At 37.2% G+C, this 24,096-nt stretch overlaps 1 protein-coding gene across 2 annotated transcripts; it reads left to right on the forward strand.

The window, feature by feature from the left end:
• Nucleotides 1-7,769: 7,769 nt before the first annotated feature.
• Nucleotides 7,770-24,051, forward strand: LOC115684541 (probable RNA-dependent RNA polymerase 5). 2 transcript variants are annotated; one of them, XM_030609287.2, is made up of 18 exons: nucleotides 7,770-8,382; nucleotides 9,067-9,229; nucleotides 9,310-9,439; nucleotides 11,163-11,237; nucleotides 12,056-12,248; nucleotides 13,404-13,578; nucleotides 13,660-13,747; nucleotides 13,853-13,996; nucleotides 15,016-15,087; nucleotides 15,834-15,940; nucleotides 16,939-17,087; nucleotides 17,357-17,579; nucleotides 18,758-18,983; nucleotides 20,432-20,577; nucleotides 21,981-22,143; nucleotides 22,578-22,716; nucleotides 23,138-23,304; nucleotides 23,495-24,051. In XM_030609287.2, exons 1-18 carry the CDS (start codon nucleotides 8,019-8,021, stop codon nucleotides 23,729-23,731), a joined length of 2,961 nt encoding a protein of 986 aa, XP_030465147.1. In that variant the 5' UTR covers nucleotides 7,770-8,018; the 3' UTR covers nucleotides 23,732-24,051. The 2 variants fall into 2 exon arrangements, with proteins under 2 accessions (XP_030465147.1, XP_056166679.1); XM_056310704.1 differs by having other exon boundaries at nucleotides 7,770-8,343.
• Nucleotides 24,052-24,096: the final 45 nt, after the last annotated feature.

The following is a 24,096-nucleotide window of genomic DNA, read 5'->3' on the forward strand; positions in this document are numbered from 1 at the left end:
AAAATTACAAAATCTATGACAGTTTGAGAATGTTCTAACAAAATTCTAACTTATTGAACAATTAGTGGACGTATATAGGATTCATCTGTCGTCGAATATATTAAATCAAATTTTATGTTAAAATTTAATGTTACTGTTTGATACAAAGAAGGTTTAAAATATGTCATGTCAAAAACATGGGGATAAGTACAGCGCAAGTGCCATAACTTTTGTACGGAGGACACTTAAGTGACATAACTTTTTTTTGGCTCACTTGAGTGCCATAACTTTCAAAAAAATGATCACCTAAGTGCCACTTACGAGCTGATCGTGAGGACCCGAAACCGCGGCTTTTCCAGCCGAACGGTGACCTTCCCGGCGAGGCGAGCACCACCAGCTTGAAGAGGGGGTGTCGGTGAATCATTCCATGTCCTTCGTTCGTCTCGAAATTTCCGTTTAGCCTCCGTTGTGAAGGTAAAAATGCTTCGTAGTCGCACATTTATCGAGCCGATTTGTGTGACTACGAAGCATTTTTACCTTCGTCAACGGAGGCTAAAACGTGAAATTTCGAGACGAACGGAGGCCATGGAATGATTCACCGACACCCTCTTCAATCTAGTGGTGCTCGCCTCGCCGGAAAGGTCACCGTTTGGCTTGAAAAGCCGCAGTTTCGGGCCCTCACGACCAACCCTTCGACAAGCTGGTCGTGAGGGCCGAAACCGCGGCTTTCCGGTCGAACGGTGACCTTCCCGGTGAGGCGAGCACCACCAGCTTGAAGAGGGGGTGTCGGTGAATCATTCCATAGCCTCCGTTCGTCTCAAAATTTCCGTTTTAGCCTCTGTTGACGAAGGTAAAAATGCTTCGTAGTCGCACAAATCGGCTCGATAAATTGTGTGACTACGAAGCATTTTTACCTTCGTCAACGGAGGCTAAAACGGAAATTTCGAGACGAACGGAGGCCATTGAATGATTCACCGACACCCCCTCTTCAAGCTGGTGGTGCTCGCCTTGCCAAGAAGGTCACCGTTCGATCGAAAAAGCCGCGGTTTCGGGCCCTCACGATCAGCTCGTAAGTGGCACTTAGGTGATCATTTTTTTGAAAGTTATGGCACTCAAGTGGCCAAAAAAAAGTTATGGCACTTAAGTGTCCTCCGTACAAAAGTTATGGCATTTGCGCTGTACTTACCCCCAAAAACATGTAAGGTAAGACTGAATAATCGATGTAAAGTTTGAACTTAGCACTCATGCACATGATGTGAATCCCATATAGATATCCAAACTTTATAATCTAAAAAATATCATACGGAGTCTATCAAATCTTAAAATATGGATATGTTGGGGTCACATCCGTACAAGTTTTATTGCATCTAAGGTCATCTCACGTGAATGATCTCTCCCAAACTATGTCAAGAAGAGAGACTTGGGTTGGGTGCAACTTTAACTTCTCATTTTACAATCTGACAAATCATTGCGAATTGAACGATAAATTCTGTAGTAATCGACCAAAAAAGAGAGAGAAAAGATCATTCATGTGAGTGTGAGGCACCATATGAGTTCTTTCTTCGAGTAAGCAAGTCACCACCCTGGTCTTTGCCTGGCAACCCTAGGAAAAGTTTTGTCAATGTTTGCCTCTGACCCAACCAGCAAAGGACACTAATACCGGTTAGTGCTGTGGACAGATTCCTAGCCATAGGTATCATAAGAGAATCGACATAAGCTGGTGCATTGGTTCTGCATGATTGTAGAAGGAAGAGGATGGACAGAATACCATGTTGGAAAGTCTAACATACAAAATCTAACATGGTATTGGAGCCGAGTTCTACCCAGCTTATTTCATGTGTACGGCCCTCATTCGCAGAATTCCACATGGCCTTCTAATCCGGCTTGCACTTTAGTGGGTGTTTTAGTATTTCACATCACCTGACTACAAGTTTATATGCTCTATATATGTGATTTTTTTACACCTATAAGTTTAAGCTTTTAGGATAGTTGATAATGGTCCCCCAAAATCTTTCGAGCTCCCGGAGATATTTATCTCTGGTTCCAACTTTTGATTAATAAAACAAATTACGCTCTAAACTATAAAATGCTCTAATGTGAAGAAGAAAGATATTCTCTTGCTTCCTCTTTTTCCATCAGCAATAGTTTAATATATCTCTTGCAGCAAAAATACCTTCAAACTTTGGGCTAAGTTCGAGGGACTGGACTTGGCCCAAAAATTAGATGGAAAGAATCTCTCTCTCTCTCTCTCTCTCTCTCTCTCTCTCTCTCTCTCTCTCTCTCTCTCTCTCTCTCTCTCTCTCTCTCTCTCTCTCTCTCTCTCTCTCTCTCTCTCTCTCTATGCAATTCTCGTACATAATTTCGACAAGTCCCGTCTAATGTGTGACCGTCCGGTACTACAAACTACAAACGAGACATAGCATTCCTATGTGGGTATGGCAAAGACCAAACCCTGGAACTCAACCCTGACAGGCCATACCAAACTACTGGTACCGACCGCCATCACTTTCTATCCGGAAGGCTATATCATTTACAACCACCTCGTACTTCGGAGTCTTGATCATATGAGGAAAATTACAACATTATGGATAATTACTAGCGACAATATGTAGAAGTCGCGAGATGTAAGGTAATTGATGATTATTGACCATCAATTTGTAATGATAAGTTGCGCATTATGATAATCTAAGATAAATTACTATTTTAAGGTGATTGACTCATGCTACGAACTCTAATAACTAAATTATCACATGAAAAGGGAAATTAATAATTGTACGTAATCTAGATTACGACGAGATCTGTCAAATTACGATTGTTGGAGTACAAGAACTATAAAGTATGACTTTTAATGCTAAATTACAACATTGTTGAAAGGAGTAAACATCTCTCAAGATGAAGTCATTTACCTTATAGGAAGTACTATGACTAAATTTGAAAGGAGTAATTTAGCCTGAAATTAAGGTTCGCAAATTAGCTTGCTGTATAGTAGACGTAAAATGAAGTCCATGGATTATGTTCTATATTAGTAAAGTAAGTTTTGATATCGCAAATTATCTTTCAATCCATAATTTTTTGTAAATATGACAATTATCTTATCAGTCTCAAATCGTTGTTTCAAATCGTAAATTGCCTCCGTACATCGTAATACTCCATAACTTGCCGTGCTACAGCATGTCATTTTGACTTAGAAAACTTGGAATAATTACACAAATGGTTCAAAAACTTTGGCTTAATATACAATGTTATCCTTAATCTTCAATTTGTTCAATGTTGTTCTTGAACTTATGTGCAATATTGACACTGAACTTTTAAATTATTCAATATAGTCCCTAAACTTTTAGTAAACATTCAATTTAGTCCCTAAATTATATGAAAATATACAATGTCATTCTTCTATTAAACCAAGTTCATGTATAATAATGAACATTTATATATAATTCAGTGACTAAATTGAACATGTATCAAAAGTTCAGAGATTATATTGAATAAATTTAAAAAATTGAGGGACGATATTGCACATTGACTAAAATTCATGGATCACATTAAATAAATTAAGAGTTCAATGATCATATTACATGTTTAGTCAAAATTCAAATATCATTTACGCCTTTTTCCCCATAAAAACTTCTCTTGGAAGCATGCATACTTCTCGGAGAAGTTATCTTTGTTTTGTCCGGTATTGATTAGTGCCGTTCCTAGCTTTTTGCCTCTTTTTTTTCGAGCCCTTCTATAATATCATTATACTTCGGTCCTAGGTAAGTCCTCAAAAGGCTTTATCTAAGACTTTGTCCGAGTTTCGAAATTCCCTAGATGTAAAGTAATCTGAGGATATTGCCACCTCCAAGGGAAGAAAAAGATACGTGGGAAAGTGAGAGATATAAGACGCGTGAGTCTCGACACGTTAAAATAAAGTGTACATATGTGGAGCCCTTCTATAACATTATTGTACCATATAATCCCTTTTTCCGAGATCTACGGTTGAGGACTCTCATTAGAGAATCTTAGATTTTCGCTTTTATTAAGTTGCACATTTTGGTTTTTGTTTAATTCAACGTACTCAGAATTTCTTCAAAAATTGCATGTAATCTTCTTTACTAGTTTTTTTTTTTTTTGGTAAAGATCTTCTTTACTAGTTTTTGTAACATGAAATTGACAAAAAGTATTAATGGAAGTTAAAGTAAAGCCAATCGTGCTCATGTGATACAGTACAAACAACTATATCTCTTCTTCATAGAGATTTTTATGACATATCGTAATCGTACTTATAAATTGTTTTCGTGCTAGCACGAGACGTCATAATTTCGCTTCCATTCGTGTGAGATATGTGGAGTGGGTTGAACCGGCCATGGCATGCTCATCGAGAGAGAGAGAGAGAGCGCTTCTCTTTCTCGTGAAAATTTCATGCATGATTGGTTATGAATCGGTGAAAAAATAATTGACAATGATACTGCCAAATTTTAAGAAGAGACGGAGGCAAGATTATAATTAAGAACACAATTGAATTCGACACTTTAGTGGGATTTTTAGTGTGATTTTTATTTTAAATCTATTTTGAGTTTGTAGCTTGTCCACTTTAATTTTTGTTAAATACATTTAATAGTCTTTGAGAATAAGATGACCGCAGCTATATAAATTAAAAGCATATGCTACTAACTTATCTAGTGGCTGGATGATATTTACACTTTCGAAAAGCGAGAGAAGAAGGGGTTATAAATAAATAGTTGGGTCGCTGCTCAATAAATAGATAATGTAAATTGCAAGATTAATTTTCCAAAGCAAAACCAACTTTTGCATATTACGATTTGTTCGGATAGATTTTTTTTAATTGTTTTATTTAATTTTAAATCTCACCGTAAATGCAGTTTGATTTCTTCATAAATCAAAACATTTGTAACTTTCATAATATATAAATTTCGACACATAAATTCATATTTAATTTTTCATAATTTTTAAAATTGTAAATAAATTTTCAAATTTTGAAGGATGTTTTCAACTTTTGAAATGAAAAAGGGATAATGAACTTTTGCCAAATGTGTAATTTGATCCCCGAAACATTAAAAATTCAGGGACCATATTAAATAAATTAAAAACTCATGGACCACATTGAACATTAGGTTAAATTTTAAATCTCACCATAAAACTGCCAATTATTCAGAAAAGGCCACATGTCTCCGTAACATTTCTAAAATTAATTTCGACAGTCCCGTCTAATGTGTGACCGTCCGGCACTACAAACTACAAAGGAGACATAGCATTCCTATGTGGGTATGGCAAAGACCAAACCCCGGAACTCCAAACAATCGGTACCGACCGTCGTCATTTTCTATCCGGAAGGCTATGTCATTTACAACCCCGTCGTATTTGGAGTCTTGATCATCTGAGGAAGATTACGACATTATGGATAATTACTAGTGACAATATTTAGAAGTCGAGAAATGTAAGGTAATTGACGATTATTGACCGTCAGTTAGTAATGATAAGTTTCGTCTCTTGCAATAATCTAAGATAAATTACTATTTCAAGGCGATTGACTCGTGCTATGAACTCTAATAACTAAATTACTACATGAAAAGGGAAATTAATTATTGTCCGTGCAATCTAGATAATGACAAGATTGGTTAAATTACAATTGTTCGGGTTATATCCACTAAGTACATGAACTACAAAGTATGACTTTTAATGCAAAATTACAATATTGTTAGAAGGAGTAAACATCTCTTATGACGAAGTTATTTACCTTATAGGAAGTAATATGATGTACTTTGAAGGGAGTAATTTAGCCTGAAATTAAGGTTCACATATTAGCTTGTCGGATCGTAGATGTAAAATAAAGTCCATGGATTATGTTTTATATTAGCAAAGTAAGTTTCGGTGTTGTAAATCACCTTCCAATCCATAAACTTCTGTAAATATAACAATTATCTTATAAGTCCCAAATCACCGTTTTCAATAAATTGCCTTCGTACATCGTAATATTCCATAATTTGTTGTGCCATAACATGTCATTGTGACTTTAAAAACTTTGGATGATTACATAAATGGTCCTTTCAACTTTAGCCCAATGTGCAATGTCGTATCTGAACTTTTAATTTGTTCAATGAGGTCCATGAACTTATGTGCAATATTGTCCCTATACTTTTAAATTATTTAATATGGCTCCTAAACTTTGGATAAACATTCAATTTAGTCCTTAAATTATATGAAAATATCCAATATAATTTTTCCATTAAATCAAGTCCAGGGACAACATCAAGGACTAAATCGAACATGTACTAAAAGTTCAGAGATCACATTGAATAAATTACAAGTTCAGAAATGACGTTACATATTAGATAAAAGTTCAAGAATCACATCATATTACACATTTAAATTAAATTAGGGACCATTTACGCCGTTTTAACTTCTCTCGGAAGCATGCAAACTTCTCGGAGAAGTAAGCTTTGTTTTGTCTTTTGTTTCTTTTCCAAGGGAAAGTACTTAATTGATTATTGGCCAGAAAATAGTGTAGCAGGTAATTGATTAACGCAATAGTGCTTGGTTAAGGTAGAGGATTCCCTTTTGAACAAAAAAAGAAAGTAGAGGATTCCCTGCGCTTTTCCTTTTAGCCCCCGTTTCTTTTGTCCTCTGTCCGTTCCTAGCTTTTTGCCCCTTTTGCGATTCCTTCTGTGATATATACTTCGATCCTAAGTAAGATATCTTCATCCGGATCTCGTCCAAACCTCGGAATTTTCTTGATGTAAAATAGTCATAGGATATTCCCTCCTCTTAGGGAAAAAAAAAAAATATAGAGAAATGAGGGATGCGAGGTGTGCGGCCCTTGATATATTAAAATAAGGCGTACATCCGTAAAGTCTTTATATAACATTATTGTACCTTAGAATTTCCTTTTTCGAGATCTACAGTTCATGACTTTCATTAGAAAATCTTTAGATTTTCGCTTTTATTATCCTTTGTAGTTTTCACATTTTAGTTTATTATTTAATTTAGAGTACTCAGAATTTCTTGGAAAATCGCATGTAATCTTTTTTACTAGTTTTTGTAATGTGAAATTGACAAAAAAGTATTAATGAAAGTTAAAGTTAAGCCAACGGTGCTCATGTGAAACCGTACAAACAACTATCTCTCTTCTTCATAGAGACTTTTAGGATTGTTTGCTTATATCAAATGTCGTATTCGTGCTTATAAATTGTTTTGGTGCTAACATGAGACATCATAATTTCAATTCCATTCGTGTGGGGTATGTGGAGTGGGTTAAACTGGCCATATTACACTCACCGAGAGAGAGAGAGCTTCTTTTTCTCGTGAAAATTTCATGCATGGTTGGATCTGATTCGGTGAAAAAAACAAGTGAGAATGATACTACCAAAATTTAACAAGAGACGGATGCAAGATTATTATAATTAAGAACACAATCGGTTTTTAACTCTTACATATTGTAAATTGCAAGATCAGTTCTCCAATGTAAGAAGAATTATTGCATAATTTGGTTTGTCCAGAAAGATTTCATTTTTTTAACTTTTCGTTTAATTTAAATCTTGCTATACATACAGTTTGATTTCTCCACGAATCGAATCACTCGTAACTTTTATGATATATAAATTTCGACGCGAAGAATTCATATTTAATTTTTTCGTAATTTTTTAAATTGTAAATAAAATTTGAATTTTAAAGGATGTTTTCAACTTTTGGAATGAAAAAAAATCTGTACAAAGTTTTCGCTTTTCGAGCGAAATTAGACAAGTGCAACTTATATATCTGCTCCTGGTTCGGACAGGACACCCTGGACATGACCAAACCCAACCGGCAAACGCTGCAGCATTCCCAGTTTCGCGCTCTTCTCTGCACGTTTCTCTTCCCGTGCCGAGAAAACCCGAGAAAATAAAAGAAGAGGGAGTCGTCATTTTCTATTTCGATTTCAGATTTTCCCGGAAAATCCAAGTACCGCCAAAACAAACAGTGCAGTACAGCACACAGCCGCTCCGCTCGTTCGCCTTCCTCTCCGCCGTACTTCTTCAGCCTCTCCGTCGTGGTCGATCGCCATGAACGTTCATCCTTCTCCTCCTCCTTCTTCTTCTTGCTCTTCTTCCCCTTCGGCTTCGCAGTCCGTGCCGCTTCCCCGCTCCGTCGAGGACGCGATCCGCGGAATCTGCATTGATCAGAGCCAGCCTCCCCCGAACGAGTCGACCCGGAGGAAGCTCGCGTCGCTTGGCGAAGAGGCGGCGCTTCGGGTCCTGAGGTCGACCGCCGCGACGAAAATCAAGTGGTCCATCGACGGTTTCATCTCCTGCATCATCGAAAAGGGCACCGGCGCCGGCTCTTGTCCCTCGCCGTCTCCGACGAAGATCGCTCGCACGTCGTTGGATGGTAAAAGTCCGGCCCGTTCGCCTGTGAAGAATTCGCGCGGTCAGTGATGTTCTTTCACGTGAAGTTTTCATTTTTTTTTTGTGGGGTGGAGGTCGTGCTTGTGACTTCTGTGCTTGTAATTCGGAGAAATTAGAGCAAAAGGGGACGGTCCATCATCGCAAATTTGGAACTTGCGTAGTCATCACCGTTTGCGGTGTCAACATCTTGTTTAGATTATCCGATTCGATTTGTTTTGGAGGAGTGAGATGTTTGGAGAGACGATAGTGACTGGTGAGCATAGACATAAGTGTTGCATGAGGTGACGCAGCCTCTTGTTTTTATATGATAGTTTTTCCATTTTTGTAATGAGAGCGACTGAACTATATATATTTATTGTGCTTTTTTTTTTGGGGGGGGTCAAATTTTATTGTACTTTGTTTGCTAGTGTTTATTGTTACGAAATGTGAAACTTGCTTCCTACATGTCCTGTTTTGTCTTCCTGTGTATAATGATGAACGTGGATTTTGTTCAAAGTATGCTCAATGTAAGCGTAAAAGAATCTGCCGATACGGTGGTTTTCCTTGTTTTGTGTTCATTGTCCTGTTTTTTGTGGTGAGGGTGACTGAATCGTGTAAAATAATGCTCAAAACTGTATCTTCTTTTCATCTTCTGGTGCTATTTGTCTGGCAAGATAGTTTGTTCAAAGTTTGTACAGAAAATTTGAGCTGGGTATTTTTTGGCTAGACAATGGATTTGCAAGCTCTCTTGTGCGAGATCAGCAGATTGGAAGTCTGAGACTTCTTCCCAGTTTGCAAAATGGGAATGGACAGGCAGTTAGCCCCCACCTGAAGGCGCTGAGCGAATTGGAGTTTAGAAAAGCATTTCTCATTCTAAACTACACTGGGGAGTAAGTTCTCTTTTCGGTTGCTTTGTCTGAATGTTGTCAGCTCTGCATATTTAGAGTATTTGGGCTGCTATTTTATGCAGAGGAAATCTTGAAGATGCCATAGACAGCGATAGGATTCGACTGCTGAAAGATCTCAGTATGATAGAATTTGAGGAAGCGGTCTGGAATGCCATTGGACAGTTTCGTGTCAAGAAAGATGACCGATGTAAGGTAACCTTTAGGAAGCGATTCATTTGTGCATAGTTTCCAAAACTAGTCCCTTCTTATCATATTTTAAATACGCGCGAACGCACAAATTGCAAATTTAAAATATGTTAATATGGAGAGAGAGAGAGAGAGAGAGAGAGAGAGAGAGAGAGAGAGAGAGAGAGAGAGAGAGCATAATATGTAGTATGCCATTGTATTGTCTCTTACGTCTTGTGATGGACGATGGGATGTAAAAACCGGTGTTCTGATGTGCCTAGATGCAAATAATCTCTTAATGCGATAATCTTGGAATTTTTTTTTTACCATCTGATCTGTGAACATGATGGCAATGCTGCTTGGTTGGGATGATTGTACCTTGTATATTGGAGAAAATTGTATCAATAGAGCTTAAGGTTTGTTGGATTTTGTAGTTTGTTCCCTCAATATTAAATTAAGCAATTCTATTCATAATGTTTGTACATCACACTGCTCACAACACCATTCCTTGGAAATTTTTGCATTAAGGACAAAAGAATGACTTGATATTAGCATCTCCATGTCGCTAGGGTTTTCTTTTATCGAAAAGTTCTTAAATGCAATGTTATCCATTATTAATTTCCCCTGAAAATTCACATAATTGACAAAAATGATTGCATCTTTCTGTATTGCGATTTAAGTCACAATGCGTGTTTGGCAAAGACGAAGCTTTTTCGTGAGATTTGTGGCTGTTGAACTTAGCATTAATGTGTAATTGGTTGCCTAGCATGTGGCATTTAACAACTAGAATAATCACTTTCATCACTACTCAAAGGTTCTTTTGCTCGCACCACCCGCCTGGGAAGCGCTGCTGGAGCGCGCACTCTTCCTCTCGCAAAAGGTTGAGTGTTCGAATCCCGAGCGCCGCAGGGTGACTTAACCGGTGGCATGTGTGTGGTGGCTAGCACGTGTCGCCCCTAGGGTTTACTCCCCGGCTGTCGGCCGTGCGGGGGTTCCCTGGGTTATCAAAAAAAAAAAAAAAAAAGGTTCTTTTGCTCGCATGCATGGATGTGGTGTGGACCCTTTAAAGCTGCGTATTGTCTCTCTTTGTCAGCTCTCATGGTGGTGTCTCCACTCTTCTCGTAATGGAGTCCGTCTTTTGTTGTCTCCACAAACTCTTCATGTTTATTATCTTAGTATGGTGAAGAAGTCAGCCATTTTCTTCATCTTTTTTCACATTTTGGATTTCTTTGTTTGACTAAACAAGTGAAATCTTTCCAGAAATTTTTAAAGAGAATGAAAGACCTAACCTCTTTTCACTTTACAATGCCAATATCAAAACAAATAATAAAAAAAATTCATTAAATCCATCACATCTCTCATGTTAGGTGCCAGTAGAATAAACATGATGACGTTTTGGTAGAAACTGATCTCATGAATTAATTAGCGTGAAATTTTATATCTCATGTAAACTTAATTCTGAACTTTTTATCAAGCAAATGTCAGGAATTAACTGCGGTAGTTCCTTTAATTCTAGAGATGCTTGAGCTTAGGAATACATAGTTCTGGATCAAATTATTTATGTTTATTTATATATATTTTTATTATGTCGTTTTTTTTTGGTCAGAAATTTTTTTATTATGACGTTGAAAGGGATAAAATGTGTAAACTTTTTAAAGATTATTTTAGGTTTTTATCCTAATATTCTTTATAATTAAGATCTATATGTCACCTGAAACTTTTTATTCGTTTATGTTGTTTCTGCTTTCAGCATGTTGACTGGGATTCTAGAGAGACACATGTCTACCATTGCAACATTTCACCTCAAGGGTGTTATCGTTTCAAAGTAAGTTTCTTGGCTTTATCATGTATGTATACAATAAGACTTGATTCTGATTTTAGCTTATATCAGCAATGGCTCTTTTTTCCCAAATAAGTTGTGGAAATGATTTTTCCACAGTGGAGGAATAGGGCATCACTTAAGTCATTTTTCCCCGTTTCGAATTCACACCGTATATTGCAGTTGTCAGCATGCATCCTGTACATGGAATAATTTGAGTCCAATTCAAGAGATATAGCAAATGGGTGATCTGTTAATTGAAAATATTGTAACTGACATCGGTTGGTGCACCTTGGCAGAATGCCGACCTGCATCTTTATCACTGTAATATCGCTGCTTGGCTCTTGCTGCATTGGACTTGTCTAACATCGCCTTGGTTATCTGATTTATTAATCCTGATATGATCGAGTCATTTAGAGGGGAAAAATGGAAAAAGAAATTTGTGCTTTGAGTGGTTGGCTGTTGGATAGGAGCCGGATACTCCCATTAATATTTCTGCATATCTGATGCTTTTACTACCATAAAGAATGTGTCTTCCGTGCCATCTATTTATTTCACGGTACAGCTTCGTTCTGGTGCCAACAAGAAGTGTTGTTTAGCTTTTTGAATTATGTTATCAATTGCCCAAGAGCATTTGTTAAGCGTACTTAATAAAGAAGGTTTTGATTTTCTTAGTGATTGCACGTATTACAAGTAAGGCAATGCATTTGGATATTACAAGTTTCCTTTTTCGCTGTTAAGAAAGTTCCTTACGGACCCTTTTGAACAAAATCCTTATGATTTTAGGTTCTCACTATGATGCTTGAGACTCTGTGTGCATTCAGGGTCCTTACCTTGATAAGAAGAAAACACTTTTACAAAAGGCACTAGGAGACGAGAATGTTCTCCTTGTCAAGTTGGCAGAAGAGACGACGGATAAAAGCAGCAGACCGATTGGTTCTGCTGATACTTTTACTATATATAAAAAGATTGCAAAGGAAGGGATTCCTGTTGGTTTCCGTCGATACAAGTTCTTTGGTAAGTTTCATTGCTTGTGCTCTTTGTGTGCAGTTTTGTTTGTTGTGTTGACATTCTTAAACTTTGTTATGATCTTTATCAGAACATGTGAATTCGTGAGCAAATAAGGCAACCATGATAATAATAATAGTTAGAAGAATCAGTCATGACATTCTATTTTGGCTTGTATCTGGGTAATTTGTTTTCTTTGACAGCTCTCCACTATCATTTAATATTTAGATGGAAAACATAGCTTCCTACAAGCATGAGTTTGGAGTTTGCTTGTAGTCGTATATTCTCTGCACTCACTTTGCCTTTTCTTTTGCTAGGAAATGTAGAATTTGTTTGGGATGATATTTACTATTAACTCTTACTTTTATAAAAAGTATTGTCGATCTTACAATTTGATTTGATTTAATGCAAAATACTTGAAACTTTACAGAACATATGAATGTTGACATTTATAGCCATCACAATTTTCACGAAGTTTTTCCAAAACTTAAAACATTTTTTTTGCCATTTTCAAATTTACGGATTGAATTTAAAAGCAAGAAAAAGCAGTTTTTTTTTTTTAAAGTGTTGATGTCTACTTGATGTGCATTATATTCATTTCCTAACTGCTTGAACTCTTGGGACAAGCAACTTCCCAGCATTCAAACTTATTGTTGTTTTGCCAAAATTTCTGTATTCTCTTAAATTTGTTGGGAAAACTCGTATCCTAAGTAGATGAATCTTGGTTGTAAGCATGTTTCTTGTTTTCCATTTGACAATGATTTTACTCGTTAATGTTCCTAAGTAAAGCATGGGAGCGGGAATTCCATGCCTGTGCTAGCTTTTATCTTTTGAAACTATGAAATACGCAATACTCTCTCCTCTCGCCCCTGGGGATTGTTTTGGTCTGCATAAGTTTACTGGACATGTTTGGTGCTCAACTTGCTTCTAGACTGTGCAGTCATGATAATTGCATCAGCACATACTAGTGTTGGTATGTTAGTTATTTCAGTTTCTATTTCACAAAGTATTTTCCCCTTTTTCCTTTGTTATTAAGTGTATGGCATGCATGACAGGGATCCATTCACCTTAATTTTTGGAGCCTTGTTTACTGCAATGAGAGCTTAAATACACGTGTCAACTGCCAATAAGCTATTCACCTTTGCTGATATGGTAATTCATCAGTGTTTAAGGATGGAGGCAAAGAAGAGAAAAAAAGAGACCCTACTACATCCTCTGTAAAGTGTTACTTTGTTTGCATGGAGTGCGAGGCACTTAAGGAAAAGAAAACAGTTCATGAAGCAAGATGCTTCTTCATGCATGCACATACAGAGTCCAGCGTATCCCGCTATATGATACGGTTTGTTGCTGTAGAAGTTTTTCATCTGAACTTTGTGTGAACTATATTCTATCCTAATGATGTGCATCTGCTAATAAACAGGATGTCTCTCATTTTGTCCAAAACTGAAAGCTTGGAAGTTGACTGGGATCGTGTGACGATTGAGACAATTAAGGATGAGGAGTGCAAGGTGTTATCTTTTAAGTATATCGTGAAGGAAAATTTGGTGTCATCTAAACATATTCTTTTAGTTCGCTCTTACGCTTAGTATGGTCAATTTCCTATCTAATTGCAGGATAAAGAGGGAAATTCCATCTATGATAAGAAGGGAAAGCCACTTATACATACTGATGGAACTGGCTTTGTATCTGAGGACATAGCTTTGAGGTGTCCTGGAAATACATTCAAGGGAAGCTGCGCGATTATTCCTGCTTTTGAGGTTTGTGACCTGTGGATATAGTGTCTCATCTTAATGGTATCTTCCTCCTGTTGTGCAAGAGAGACTGACCCACAAAACATAATAATAGCAATAGAAAAGGAAAACTGGTAGTGCGTAGTGATGGTTGGTTGTGGGTTGTGTCGTTAGATGATATAGTCACGATGACACTGAATTGGCTATCTACGTTTGGCAATAGGATGATGCTGCCTGGGTACGATGAATTACTGGACTGTCTGGTAGACGTAGTAATCGGACAAAAGGGCTCAGGGATGCAAACCATGCAGTAAATTTGAACAAATGCAGATCTAAGCAATATGCAATGTGAATTTGCAGCTTAGGTGTTGCAGGTCACAGTTTGGCGAGTTGTTTGTGCTGCAATAAAGCATTGTTAGGCTATTCTTCTTGTGATCAATTTCGTTTATACACGTAATAGTGAAGATATTTTTTTCACAAGCCTTGAACAGTCTCTTTGAGTTTCATGCCTTTTTGTATATCAGTAGTGACCAATGTTCTCAAATTACAGTAGTGATGGGGTTATGGGTTTATTGCCTCTATTTTAATATTATGAATTTTGTGTCTAGCTGTCGGCCTTTCTTTCCCTAGTTTAAATTGACATGTTCCAAAAAGTAGTCACGAATGGAAGAATAGAATTAAACTAAGGCCATCCTCTCCTGGGAAGCTCTTTGAGATATTTTCAGTGCCACAAGGCCCACAAGAATGCATTGCTTTCTTCTTCCTTCTATTGTGGATTTTGTAGGGAAAAATTGTTAAGAAGGCATATGACTGAATAAATATTGTCTCTTATTTCTCTAGGATAAGTTAAATTCCTAGAAGTTTCTATTTATAGTTGTTCTAGGTGCTATTTACCTATGATTTGGCATTTTTCTGTTATCCTAGAGATTTGCTGGTTGCAGCGACAATAAACCTGTAGTTGATGGAGATTTTCTTTTTTGTGCTGATGCTTGATTTTTATACAGTACATACAGGTTGAACTTTTACACTTTAAACTTTTATTGCAGCCTTTGCTGATTCAGTTCCGTCTATTCAATGATGGTAGAGCTGTCAAGGGTACTCTTCTGCGTAATAAGCAAGTAAGCATTTTGCGTTATTATGCTATTTTCTGTATCTGAATATTGGAGTGTTCATGTCCTGTCATGTACTTCTGCTTTCAATTTATTTAATATTTCAAAAACTGGAATTTTCTCTTGCTATATCCTCTTTACTTAAAAACGTCGTGTAAATTGGTGGAATTGAAATTGATTTTTGATGTTCCCTTTTTGATTTTTGAAACATGTTAGTCTTGCAATATATTAGCAAAATAAGATAAATATTTTTATGTGATACTTAGTAGGTTGTTCATTCTATTACATTATGCTCCAGACTGGTTTCATGAGCCTGAATCAATTTTTTTTTGGTGGCTGACATGAATGAAATTTGCTCTCCAACTGCAGTTCTGTTGCTTATAGTTATAATGTATCAGTATGAGGGTGCAATAGAAGTCGCATGTGTTCTGGTGGAATTTCCCCCATCCATCATTGCTAACAAGAGGAAGTAGAAAAGAAAAACTGTTTATCAAGCAGGTCATGTTATCTGCAGAAATTGTTGAGATTCTAGGCTAAATCATTTATGTTGTTAAGAGTGTTTTGGTTGCATAGGAAAATCCACATTGCACTATTAAGGATCACTTCAGCTTATGAGCTGTAAGATGACTAGTTATTAGCTTTTAAACTGTAAGAATTCTCTATAGAGCGATTTATTCTATTGGTTCATTTTGATCTGTAAGTCCACATTGCACTATCTTCGATTCTAATTGTTTTGGCCAAATTTTGATCTGTAGCTCCCCCCTCATACAATTCATATTCGACCATCCATGATCAAGGTTGAAAAGGATCCTAAGCTTTCAGATATCAGGACAGTTGATTCACTGGAAATAGTAGCAACAAGGTACAACCAACATATTCTGTCAGTAAGCTGTTATTGATTTTATAAACTCTCTGTGGGTTTGTTGCCCTGCTATGCTTTTGATTCGTTGATCATCGTGTTAAGATTTTCCTTTGCGGTAAGCTCGTTAAAAGACCCCAATACAGACTGAATAGCAGCTTTCCTGTTCTTTTAGTAATTTAATTGGAACATGGGACATGTTTCTCGTGTGAACTAGTTTAGCAGAGTTGGTAGCTTGTGTATTTGCCCTAGTGCCTCTTAATGTAACATGAAGCAATACCTTAAAAGTGACAACTCGGGAAAGGAGAGCCCCGGAAAGGCCCATTGGCAGTTCTAAGCTACATAAAACTTGATGTGACCATTGTGGCCTACCTAGTAATGCTGATGCTGTGACTCCTTGAGAATAAATTTTTTAATTGTATCAAAAGAAATGCATGGAACAATCTATTTACGATAACTAACAGTATAGAGATCCGTTGCACCCCTAAAACTGAAATTTTGAGACTTCTACTCATTTAATTTTAGAAATATTAGGGAGACATGAGGCCTTTTCTGAATAATTGGCCACAGCATAAGCCATTTTTGCAGTTTACCCCTGAATATTGCCAATGCCTTTATAGTTTGGAGTTAATGTGTATTTAACACACTGAGTCCGACTATCTGGTTAGAGGCCCCATGGACTTTGTGAAGCCAATCTATCTACTATATCCTAATTTTGTCGTTGGTTTTTTTAAGATGATATTAGCGGATTGAAAAATGTGATGCTTTCGATGGCTGACTTTTAAAATGACAATTGTATATTCAACAATATATTGTTAATCGTAATTAAGTTTTTATCAAATCTTATGCATTTGAAACTGGCTGGAATTCTTAACGGGTGAAATCAAGATTGCATTATGGTGAATCACTCAATCCCATTGCTTTTTGTTTGGAGCTTATTCTGCCATTAAAATTTTACCTTTTCGGAGGAACTTATCAGACCCTGGTCCTCATTTATGCAGCAATAAACCAAGAACTGCATATCTTTCTAAGATTTTGATTGCACTCTTAAGCTATGGAGGGGTCCCGAATGAATTTTTTTTGGACATTCTGAAGAATGCTTTGGGAGATGCAAAGAGTGTGTTCTCTGGAAAACGAGCAGCTTTAAAAGGTAGTATTCTTCTGAACATTTGGACTGTTGAAATATTCTCTGTTCTCAAAACAGTCCACAGAGATTTTCTCCAATTTTTTTCTTTTTTTCTTTTACTTGGTTTTGCTTCTTTTGTTTTTCTGGACTTTAAATATGCAAAAGTATAAAAGCGCATCTTTATTTATCTTTGCTCCTTTTACTTCCTTTGGTTGCATATTTCATTTAATTGCCATTTGATGTTAAAACATTTTGCCTTTTGTTTTCCTTTTGTTCCTTTACTGTATGTGCAGTTTCGGTGAACCATGGTGATATGGATGGTTTCAATGCGGCTAGAATGATCTTATCTGGGATTCCTCTGGACGAATCATACCTACAGGATCATCTATCCACACTGATGAAGATGGAAAAGAAGAATTTGAAAGGAGGAAGGATTCCTATTTCAGATTCTTACTATCTAATGGGGACAGCCGATCCCACAGGAATTCTTAAAAGTGAAGAAGTTTGTATCATCCTGTATGTACTCGGTATCTAATCTTTCTATGCGTGATTAGTATTTAGCACGAGTGTGATAAAGAAAACTCAAGAGAGACAGTTACTTTAGTAATTTTAATTTTAGAGTGCGTCCCTTGGTTATGTAGTGGCTTGGTTTGGATATGGATTGACTTCTAACCGTGCCATAGGGGAAATGACTAAACCAAAATTTAGGTTTGCATATGATTGGGCTTATTTGACTGAGCTAGCGTTTTACTTTTATCCAACTTCACGGAATTTCATAAATATAGTATGAATTCTGTGAGGACCCCATACAAGTGATTTCTCCTTTTCAACGATCATAAAAGAATTGTATTTTCTATTTAGGAAATAGATGCCTTTTGGCAAAGCTTTGTTAGTGATCATCCGTATTTGAGATAGATGTACTATAACTTTATAAGGGTAGTGTTGGCTGGCAGTTGACATCAAACAATCGGTTTAACCCTCTCCCAGGGGCATGTCCAAGCTAGAAATCCTTTACATCTGGCAGAATCTACTTCCACATTGATTGGTAGCTTCATTACCATCCATTACGGTATTCTGTTTTGTAGGGTAACCAATAATAGTGTTAGGTCTTAAAAGCCTATCGATTAAAAGGTTTGCTATTGTTAATGTTTCCAAGTAAAATCATGTTCCACGGTTGCTAATAGAGCGGGAAGTATAAGGTCAATCTTCACGAGTATTTGATATGCATAGGTTTTCATTTTAGTTGAAATTATCGTCATCCTGCCCTATCCTTCTAATACCATTTGTAAGTGCTTTTGCATATTCTTTCATTAGTTTGCCAATTAATATCTGTAGCTATGCTTTTCTGGGGCTTAGATGTTTGTTTTAGTTACATGCCTCCATTGGATTTAAACATCAATCAAGTTATATTGCTTTTGTGACATCCCATCTCTGGTAACCATTCTTGTGAACCCATATTTGAGTTTGATACTTACAATTTCAGGGAAAAGGTGTGTGTTGAAGTATTGTCCCATATCGCTTGACAATGGGAATTAAATTCTCTTTATATTCATGTGGTCTTCCTCCACCTATTAGCTTAAGTTTTTGGGTTGGACTTTCTAATATGGTATCAGAGCCAATGTTATCTCTTTTGCAAATGTGCATAATCAAAATTCTTCCACTATTTAAATGTTTGCCTTGAATCATCAATGCAGTGACAGTGGACAAATTTCAGGGACGGTATTAGTATACCGGAATCCGGGTCTGCATTTCGGAGACATTCATGTTTTGAATGCTACATATGTGGAAGCTCTGGAAACAAAAGTTGGAAATTCCAAGTATGCCATATTTTTCCCTACTAGCAGACCACGCTCCTTGACCGATGAAATAGCTGGTGGGGATTTGGATGGGGATATGTATTGGGTTTCACGGAACCCTCAGGTTGGTGTTTACATGAGATTCACTCATTCTTGTTAGATGTCTTGTATTACATTTGGTTGATGTCTTTTGTCGATCAGCTTATGATGACACAACTCTGGACCCCCTTCCCCTGACCCCCACAACAGAAAGACATTTTTTTTTATTCGTTTCTGCAATTCCATCTTCCTTTCATGATTTTCCTCTTTTAGGTGAGGTTTTGGTAGTTGCATGGTGTTTTTCACCATCCTTTTTTCTCATTAGACAATTTTTTGCAGTTTCAATCATTCTCTCCATGTAAATGTGCCATGTAGCATAGCATCGAAATTGTGTGCCAAGCCTCCCTTGCTTTTCAGTTGATGCATACTGGTCTTCAGACTCATACCTAGATTAGTTTTATGTCATCAACTAACTGTGTTCCAACTTGGCTAAGCAGTTGGTATGGAACCTTACCTGGACAATGGAAAAGGGATGAATACGGTTTATGGCTTGAGTTATTGAAGTGCAGCAAATAGTTTTCTGAAAATTCACGTGTGTTATTCACTAAAACGACAGACCTTTAGAAGATGAGCCCGGACTTAATTCCTGAACGACGAAGGAAATGGTTCATGCTCATGTTTGCTTTTATTGGGTTAATCAATGAATAATTGCTTTTTCCAGCCACTCTTGATGCATGTTCCTCTTTTGTCTCTCCTTTGGTTTACAGGCCTAGTGAAGTGAATTTAAGAAGAGTTGAAAAACATGAATGACCAACTGGGGCCATTTTCTGGAAGAGGATTGCCATCCTTAATGTCCATGGATAGTTTCCACATTTAAGATGTTTCTACTGTTGCTTTTTCTGGAATCTCTCCCGTAACATTGATTTGGCCAAATGCAGTCTTCTACTTCTGTTGTTAGCCTGCTGGTCATTAGTCAGTGAAATGTTGTGTAGCACAACAAACCTAAGTTAGCAGGGATATGTCCATTCACATGCTAGCTGTCCAAGCCAGGCATCTTAAGAAAGATTGGAGCACTTATCAAACAGCCAATAAAAGAAAGTTTGTTATTTGATGTCATATGCATGGTCTCTCTCGTGTTACATGTAATCAGTGCATTGGAAATGAAAACAGTTCCTTATGAAGTACAGTTAACCAGTGCCCAAGGGGCACTCGTTAACAAGACCTTTTTGAGAATATCTTTGTTGTTCTATCTTGCAGTTGTAGATACCTGGATCAATTTCAATTTTTATTTTTTATTTTGCATCATTGGTGAATTGTGATTCGATGGCTATGTTACTGACAATGAACTCATGGGTGCATCATGTACTGTTCTTGTTCGGTCATTTTATGAGGCTTACCTTGCAGTGGTTGTCTAGGTAATTGTTTGGTAGTGATCAGTGAACTATCTATAAAAGTTGTTGATTCAAAATTGCTGATTTATGTCTGTTAAACTCTTTCCAACAACTACTGATTGAGTAGCAATTAATGTGTCAGCTGTTGAAGTATTTTAAACCGAGCCAGCCATGGGTATCAGCTTCTGCAGCACAAGACGTGAACTGCAAGAAGCCAAGCGACATGTCTATTGAGAATTTGGAGGATGAGTTAATTGATTTATGGTTGAACAAGAGATTTAACCCAAGGTAGGAGATTGAATATGTACTTATTTTTAGTTCAGTGCTGTAAATCTGAGACTCCATATGCTGAAACTGTTTGTGATTGAAGAAAATGATCTAAGAACTCGGGGGAAAAAAAGTTCTGACATATTATTCCCACATAAAATACCTCACAGAAATATGGATTTTCCCACCTTTGGCTGCAGTTTTAAGATTGATCTGCAAAATATTTATGGTTTCTTCAGATGATAATTTGTTCCTGCCTCTGCAAGAGCATAATTATCATCATCTGTTGCCCCTGTTATACCTGGGAAACAAAAAAATGTCAAACCTAGCTGCATAGACTTGCAAATAATTGTTTGTTGCTCTAGCCAAATCTACTTCAGAATGGTTGTCCACTGTTCGATGCTCATTTTCTTTTTTAACCATTGCTGCCAAAAGGAACCTCACACGTGTATTACACACGCGCGCGGAGACACACACACAGAAGCAAAGTACCGAGATTAACGGATATATTCAATGTTGATTCTTTTCTGCATATTTGTTTGGTCGGCTAATCTATTAAATTTGGAATTTGTTGATTGAAGTTGGTGAGTAACATAGATGAGTATAATAGTGAAAAAGTATCATGCTCCCTTTGTGTTAGACAGCGTCTCCCTTTAATGGGAGAGTATATCTTCCCTTTCTTTTCTTTTCTTTTTTTTTTTTGGGCAAATATCTTCCCTTTCTTACAACTTGCATTTTTGGAGCATTCATCTTCCCTTACTAACACTTATTTTCCATCGCCAAAAATTACTTTTAGTATTTTTTTTAGTTCTTAGAATCTGCTTTAGTTTGCTTCTTTTCTTTTAGACTTGGAAGAAGTCAGTGAAAGGATTCTTCATGAAATTACTTTTCCTTTGGACACTTGGAATTCAGCTTTCTCTGGTTTTAACCACTCTTTCATTTTATAATAGAGGTTGGTCATTTCAGCTTTCACAACTTCCACTTATTCTATCAAATAGGTTAAGAAGCTCAAAGTCTGCTGCTGCATCACCATGCTGACTTTGCTGTCAATGAAGCGTTATTTATAAATGATGCAATTACGATATTTCTTCCAAGTATATTTCATCTGCTTTATGTAGTATTTATCTTTTCCTGGACCTAATTAACATCTTTCTCAGAAGCTTGTGCCAGTAAGTGGAGGCATAATTTGGTTGTTATATTATTTTGATGAGGAAAAGATTTATAGCCTTTTTAGCATCATTGAGCTGGCTTTAGGATTTTTCGTTTAAAATATGTCTGAGATGAGTAACATGATCCGTTGTCTGATGGTTAATTTGATGAAATTGTAATATGATCATGAAGATAATGTGATCTACTTTAGTGCTTGATTGTGCTGCATATATGGCTTTTCTTGGGAAAATTGACATTTTCTATGCTGTTTTCAGTTACACAGTGGGTGCCGCTGCTGATAGTTGGCAGGCACTGATGGATCGTCTTCTAACGCTTGGTTGTGATGAAGATGCTGAAAAACGCCGCGTGGAGAGAAATCTTTCTCAGTTGGTTGACATATACTATGATGCCTTGGATGCTCCTAAGAATGGTGGAAAGGTCAGCTTCTTATTTCACCTTCCTTGTTATTTACGTACAGGAGCAGATAAGATTTTGGGTCTCTCGACACTCTTGCATTTGCTTCTATTCTTTACAAGGCCAAAGACCTAGTTGGTAACTTTATTTAGAGCTTAAATTTTCAATTTCTTGAGCATGCAATAGAAATTGAAGCTCTCCAAGGCATGCTTCGTTAGATGTACATATTTTCATAGTGCTTACTTTGAGTTGGATCTGGAATCAGCTTAGCACTAGCAAATATTAAAACCTCTGCGCGATTCGTCTGTATTGCTTGGCATACAAACATATGATCTACCCTATTTACTCCCTTTTCCTTTAAAATCTTTTTTTAACTGGGTCATGCCATATGCTATTTGATGGTAGTTTTTCTTGGAAGTTATTAGTGACTCTTTCTTTTGTATTGTACTGGAGAACAGATTGAACTTCCCAAATTTTTGAAGGCAGAAAGTTTCCCACATTACATGGAAAAGGATGAAGCCTTTCGCTCCAATTCTATCCTCGGATTGATTTTTGATACAGTAGAATCATACCTGGCAGAAAATCAAACCGGCAAAGGTGAGACTTTGCCTTGTTCAGTTTCTTCTTGCTATCAAGACCTTTGTGAGGTTGCATGGTAATTTAACTATAGGAATGGGACAACGCTTCATAAAACTGGTGTAGTTTTATTGTAGTGCTCTTACTTAGCTCTCCATTCAATATCAAGCCTGGTGATATTTGGATTATGATAAATAGAAAGTTGATTCGAGATCACGACCTCTTGGCCTGAAAAGAATTTAATCTTTCTCGATGGAGTCGGTTGATAAGGATTTCATCCTTTCACCAAGTCTCACCGAGTTGAACAGATTCTGTGTGTAGTCAAATATCCTCTTCTGCTGCTACTTATTGCTTCTTAATATCAATCAGCTCCAATTTTTGTTTTTCTTCATCTTAGCTGTTGAAATTCGTGGGAACTGACTTCTTCTCGCGATAAATTTAGAGATTTGGAAGATTCCCTGTTTCGACGTGGAAATCCCGAGAGACTGCCTAATGGAGTGGGAAAGACGCTACACAGAATATAGAAGCGAGATGGCAGCTGCTTTAGGGGGGGGAGGTGCAGAAGTCAAGAAGTACTCCGCAGATGATGTTATAAATAAATATAAACAGGTTTGTTCATCGAGTCTCTTCTCATTCATGATTTCCAGTCATAGTCAGAACAGGGTTCCGGAAAACAAAGTTATAGAGGACACAGAGACATTCTGTATACTTGCTGTGAGACCTAGTTTGAAGAGAGGGAGAGGGAGAGGGAGAGACCTGATTCTAGGAAATTCATTTTTGCACAATTCTTCTGGTGCAGTTGCTGTATGGTGCGCCAGAGTTTGAAGAGAGCCCGAGGAAGGAGGAAGATATTTTTAACGAGGCTCTCGCGATCTACCACACTACATACAACTATGCAATGCGATGGAATGACGTCAGAAAATGCAGATTCGCTTGGAAAGTGGCAGGTCCTGCGCTCTGCCGGCTTTATGCCATGAAGCAGGAGGAGAAGTCGATCGTCTGCCTGCCCTCAGTTCTAAAGGAAATCTTCGGTTGAAACTTGACATCCGCGCTGTCCGGATGTTTAATCAGGTTTGTCAGTCGCCGCGTCGATGGAGAAAAAGTTCCGGGAGAACCGTGGATTGCATGGTATGTGCAAAGTAAGTTATGGAATTGGAATTGTTCCATGCATCATGTGATTAGCGCCTTAAAGGTGCTCGAGGCATGTACGTATGTTTGTATGTGTTACGATATTAGATGTACTGCAGTTAATCCGGGGGTCGAGTCCATGTTCAATGTCATGCGACAGAACTCGGTTTGGCTTTAGCTTAAATACAATTGTTTATATCTTTGTTATTTTTCTTATCCTTTGGAATCTCTTGTTTCTACATAAGAAAAGTTGCCTTTTAGGCTCTATTTGTT

The sequence above is a fragment of the Syzygium oleosum genome, unplaced genomic scaffold, assembly GCF_021117445.2.
Source record: "Syzygium oleosum isolate NSW1041296 unplaced genomic scaffold, Sole_v2.1 Sole_v2.04, whole genome shotgun sequence".
Taxonomy (NCBI): domain Eukaryota; kingdom Viridiplantae; phylum Streptophyta; class Magnoliopsida; order Myrtales; family Myrtaceae; genus Syzygium; species Syzygium oleosum.